This window comes from Papaver somniferum, chromosome 4 (assembly GCF_003573695.1).
Source record: "Papaver somniferum cultivar HN1 chromosome 4, ASM357369v1, whole genome shotgun sequence".
In the NCBI taxonomy this organism is placed as follows: Eukaryota; Viridiplantae; Streptophyta; class Magnoliopsida; order Ranunculales; family Papaveraceae; genus Papaver; species Papaver somniferum.
In genome coordinates this window covers 13,418,826-13,424,409 of record NC_039361.1, presented here as the reverse complement: position 1 = coordinate 13,424,409, position 5,584 = coordinate 13,418,826, and the positions used below count along the sequence as shown (strand labels likewise).

General features: G+C 36.9%; 1 protein-coding gene and 1 non-coding gene across 2 annotated transcripts; both read left to right on the top strand.

The window, feature by feature from the left end:
* Window positions 1–587: 587 nt before the first annotated feature.
* Window positions 588–658, top strand: TRNASTOP-UCA. Its single transcript has one exon. It is a non-coding gene; the product is annotated as a tRNA-Sec (tRNA).
* A 2,726-nt stretch (window positions 659–3,384) lies between these two features.
* Window positions 3,385–3,861, top strand: LOC113272035. Its single transcript, XM_026521949.1, has one exon. It carries the CDS (start codon window positions 3,385–3,387, stop codon window positions 3,859–3,861), a length of 477 nt encoding a protein of 158 aa, XP_026377734.1.
* Window positions 3,862–5,584: the final 1,723 nt, after the last annotated feature.

The window sequence follows — 5,584 nt, the reverse complement described above, 5'->3', positions numbered from 1 at the left end:
GAGTGGTACTAGTGGTGAGTGAGTGAAAGAGAGAGTGGTGAAGGTGGTGAGAGAGTCAGTAAATGGTGCTAGTGCACGTTGAGTGGGTGAATGAGAGAGTGGTGGTGAAAATGTCTCCATGGGAATCTGTACTTGGGGTTTTCAGCATCTAAGAACTTTACCTCTAGTAGTATTGTTCAACAGTTAGTAAAATCATAGATTTATGAATCCTGTCAATTTGGTCCAAAACTATCTATTCGGCAATATGAGTTATCGACATCAATCCTGGTGCAATAGTTGATATGATTTTGAAGTTCTATATGTCCAAAGGTTAAAAATACTGTCCAAAGGATAACAATTCTAAAACTTTCTGCTGAATGTTATGTTTCAGTTTTTTCTCTCACAATTTTCCAATTTCTCTTCTGACTCACTATGTGCCATGAGTGACTAAACTGCAAATCACTTTTTCGTAGGGGTTTCATGGAACTGCGTGTCCGATTGACTTTTTCTTTCTTGGTTGTCTGTCCAAGTGATTAAATGTGTTTGCAGTTGACAAATTCGGAAGATAATCATATAATTCTTTAAACTATACATGTTTGAATACTAATGAATCTGTGGTGCAATGGTAGCACGTCTGACTTCAACGCAAAAAATGCGTGTTCGATTCACGCCAGGTTCACTCATTTGCATCTTTCATCAATGTTTTCTTTGTAGTGAAAATTATATAAATGTGTGAAATTGTGTGTGCAGTTTATATGGAATGGTAACGTGTTTCAGTAATGAAAATTATCTATAACTATACCAAATGATTTATTGCCGATCAGATGCGCATTTTCTTGTTTAGTATGCACTTTTGCCTAATTTAAGACAACTAAACTATGTCATCCGATAGCATGGCAATCTGCTATTTAGTTAAAAGATTTTGGTTTTTAACTAATTTGTAAGAATTTCGTAATTGTGTATAGTAAATTGACATATATTTTGTCAATATCGTTCAAAATTTAGTAATTTACCAATTTCTTCAAATTATTCGTAACTATGTCATCCGATAGCATGGCAATCTTCAAATTATTCGTAAGTATGTCGTAATTGTCTGCAAGAATTTAGTTGATCTCATACCTCAACAATTGATATGTGACTATATATACCAATATCTTCAAACTTCTCGTCAATGGTGCACTTACATCTAATTCATTAATCTCGTTCGATATAAACTTCCTGTTAGAATTAAAAAGTCGGCCTCGTTGATCCGCAATTTACTTATCAATTTATATATGTGCAACTTATGTCGAAATCTTGTTTGTTGTAAGTTCGATTATGGAAACTTATCTTTACTATTCACCAGGATAATCCTCAGTTCGATTTTGAAAATCTGGTATATATTATTTTCGAGAGCAATATTTATTTCGTTGTAAGTCAAAAATACATTTTCAGACGAGTGCGGTAATTTCTAATATTGAGACCTTGTTAGTTACATCGGAGTCGTAAACCTAATAATGTTTGCAATATTATCCTTAATGATCTCTTTCACTAAGTTGGAATGTTTACCGGAACCCTTAGTTATCGTAATTAGGATTTGAAATTTGTGAATTCATTTCTCATTTTCTAATTCAATCTTATATATTATTCGGATTTATATATAGTCGAAGGTCTATAATAATATTCGAATTTATATATATTATTTAGAATTCTTTCTTATCCAGAGTTGCTAATAAAACTGAATGCCAGAATAGGGTTTATTTAAAGTTTCGGGGAATATTCCGAAGGAATCTTACATGTAAATGGATGGATTCATCGTTCTTACTAAGTTTCTGACTTAATGTAGTCCGCTCACGGCCAGGTTTCAATCTCCGAGCCAGGTTATGCATATAATATGCAAAAATAGGGTTTGTTTAAGGTTTCGGGAAATATTCTAACAGAATCTTACATGTAAATGGATGGAACCATTGTTGGTCAGAAACCTCACAGAGCTTCTTGGTTCATAGTTTATATGCCGTTATACCATATTTGAAGTTCGAATCGACATTAAGCTTCTATTTATCGATTCCGATGATGTATGCTGCTAAATTTGAAGTCAGAACCCTCTCGGAGCTTCTTGGTTCATAGTTTGTATACTGTTATACCACATTTGAAGTTCGAATCGACATTGAGCTTCATATTTATCGATTTCGATGATATATCATGCTAAGTTTGAAGTCAGAACCCTCTCGAAGTTTTGTGGTTTATAGTTTGTATGCCGTTATACCACATTTGAAGTTCGAATCAACACTGAGCTTCATATTTATCGATTTCGATGATGTATCATGCTAAGTTTGAAGTCAGAACCCTCCCGGAGCTTCTTGGTACATAGTTTATATGTCGTTATACCACATTTGAAGTTCGAATCAACATTGAGCTTCATATTTATCGATTTCGATGATGTATCATGCTAAGTTTGAAGTCAGAACCCTCTCGGAGCTTTGTGGTTCATAGTTTGTATGTCATTATACCATATTTGAAGTTCGAATCAACACTGAGCTTCATATTTATCGAGTTCGATGACGTATCATGCTAAGTTTGAAGTCAGAACCCTCCTGGAAATTCTTGGTACATAGTTTGTATGCCATTAGGAATAAACTTTCTCAAACTATTAGGAATTTTTGGTGGGGTCATTCAAGGGATCAGAAGAAATTGCATTACATAAAGTGGGACTATTTTATCACTAATAAAGATAAAGGAGGCCCGTGGTTAAAATTATTAGAGAACTTGAATAAAGCTTTGGTGGCCAAATTAGCATAGAGATTCATTAACGATTGAGACTCTTTATGGGGTTCCTTGTTAAAAGCTAAGTATCTCAGAAACTCAAACTTCTGGAGTGCAATAAAGCCGCAAATTAAGATGTACAAGTACTTGGAGTGCGCTGCTTTCTGTCAGACCTATACGATCAGAAGGTGTTTTATGGCCGATTGGTGATGAAAGCTCTGTGATATATGGTCAGATCCATGGATTCCAAGTCTTCATGGATTATTTAAACCATCCATACCTCCACAACTGCCAGATAATGTTTCCAGGGTGAGTGATTTGATAAACCACAATGAAGGATTATGGAATGAGCAGTTAGTTCATCATCTATTCGATCCATTTGAAGCTGCACAAATTCTGAGCATCGAAATTTACAAGAATCCATCTCTAGATAAACTTATCTGGACTTTGACTACCCATGGTGAGTATACTTCAAGTTCATTTCAGAAATTGATTTCTTCTAATTCGGGTGAGTCATCTCAATTAAATGATTCATCATTCCCTTGATCCAAGTTTTGGAAAAAGAAGAAATTAGCTCCAAAGCTTCATACTTTCCTTTGGAGACTTTTACATGGAGGCATTGGGGTCTTCTCTAAACTAAGTAGATTCATAGAAGGGGTACTGATGGAATGTCAACTCTGTCATTCAGATTCCGAGACTATCGATCACATATTAGTTAAATGTACATTGTCTCAGGCTGTTTGGTTCGCTTCACCACTTACCTGGAGGATTCAAGGCTCAACTGATATTAGTTTGAGGGCTTGTTTGCAAAAATGGCTTCTTGCTGGTGATGATGATCATGCGTTCTTCATGGGTGCTTGCTTACTATGGTCAATCTTGGTGGCTCGAAATAATCTTATATACGAGAAGAGAAATGCTAATGTTGAAGTTCTTATTCGTGAGGGGTTGTATTGGTTTAAAAAAATTTATTACCATGGAGAAGATAATACAGGTGAAATCTCTACAAGATTTAATTCAACAAACAGTCAAGTAGGTATGTCTCAATGGACTCCTCCACCGAATGGAAAGATCAAGATAAACGTGGATGCGGCGAGCAAGGATGGTCGTGCTTCTTGTGTTGTTGTTGCGACGGATTGGTAAGGTACTCACTTGTGCAGCGAAACAATGCTTTTATCTCATGTCTCTCCAGTTTTTGCAGAAGCAAATGGTTTTTTGCTAGCTGCAAATCTTGCTTCCAAAGTGAATTCCAGCCAGTCTACTATTGAAGGGGACAATCAAAATGTTGTCAAGGCGCTCATTGATCACACTTATCGAATCCCTTGGAGGATGGCGAGGCTCATTCATGAAATCAGAAACACCAGCAATGCTCAGACTACAAGTTTCAATTTCATTGACAGAAATGCGAGCTGTATTGCACAAGCCCTTGCAAAATTTGTTTTTCAGTATCATATCCAGAAATGTTGGATATCTCCTCAAACCCCCTACTGCATCTCTTCTATGATTGATGCAAATTCTAGTTAGATTTTTTTTTTTTTTGCTACAAAAAGTAATATATTAAATTAAAAGGAATACAAGGTTTATAGGATGAAATGGGGAGGAGTATTTCCCCATTCACCTGTTACATCATTCCTTCTACAGAATTTATCAGCTTCATCTGCCAATCCATTTAGATCACGACTAATGTGATTAAATTTCACAGAAGAAAAAGAGTTTAAATAAGATAGACAATCATCTAAAATAGTAGCACTAGACCAGCTAACCTGGTTAGTATTTTTATTCAAGTAGGAGATAACATTTTTAGCATCCCATATTACAACTATTTTGGCGAAAACATCGTGATAATCTTTTAGCAGTCGCACTAGATTCCCTTCTTCTTCTTCTTCCATTGTCGTTCCTATTTTTACTATTTTTGGTTCAACCTCCATTCCCAGGTTGATGTCTTCCGTGGGCTCTTAAGCAATAAAACTTGGTACGGGTTCTCCTTACGGTTTTGGCTCCTTTAACTGGTGCATTGGTTCTCCTTCTTTTTCTGGGATTTCCCTTGGAATTCCTTTCCCTTCGGCCGCCTTCACCATGTAGATTTGGAACTCTTTCTCCTTCTTTGCTTTCTTCCTTTTGTCTTTCTTTGTTTGTTTTTTCCCTTCATTATGCTGTACACTAAGGTCCTGGCATATTTTCTCCTGCGCAGTGTCTCCCTTGATTTTTCCTATCCCGTCGGGAATAGGAAAGCGAACACATTGATGGAAAGTCGATGATATTCCTCTAACTCCATGTATCCACGGTGTTCCGATAATCTCGTTGTAGGGAGTAGCCACATCTTCAACACTGAATGCTACCACCGTCTCTAGTGATTTTACTGGAATAGTCGCCATGATTTCGCCCTTGGCTTTTGTCGCCATACCATTGAATCCGAAAATGTTGTATTCTGCTGGCACGAGACTTGAATCGTTGTATCCCATTGCTTTAAACGTTTGGTAGAACAACATGTCTACCGAACTCTCGCTATCTACTAGGATTTTGTCGATTGCCCAGGCTGGTATCTTCTTTTTCACGCTTTTTTATGTCCCTTCGATCTGGTTCAATCGTCATAGTTATGATTAAGCTTTCTGTGTGCGACTCTCCACCTCCTGGGCGTCTTTGGCGCTGAACGCGATCGGTCGCCTTTGCCAATCTTCCAGGGGTAAGCGATTCTTTTTTGGATGTATTTCTTAGCCGCAGAAATTGCGCTTGTGGACTCACCTTAGTACTTTGCCGTGAAATTCTTCGACGTCCTTTGTGGTTGATATGATAGAGTTGCATTGTCGATGCTCTGTATTTCTTCTTATCTGCACTTGGCTTTTGTTTTCTTCTAACTTTCCCCATA

Coding starts and splice junctions, on each gene's coding strand:
- LOC113272035 (XM_026521949.1), top strand. CDS start 3,385: ATGGAATGTCAACTCTGTCATTCAGATTCCGAGACTATCGATCACATA.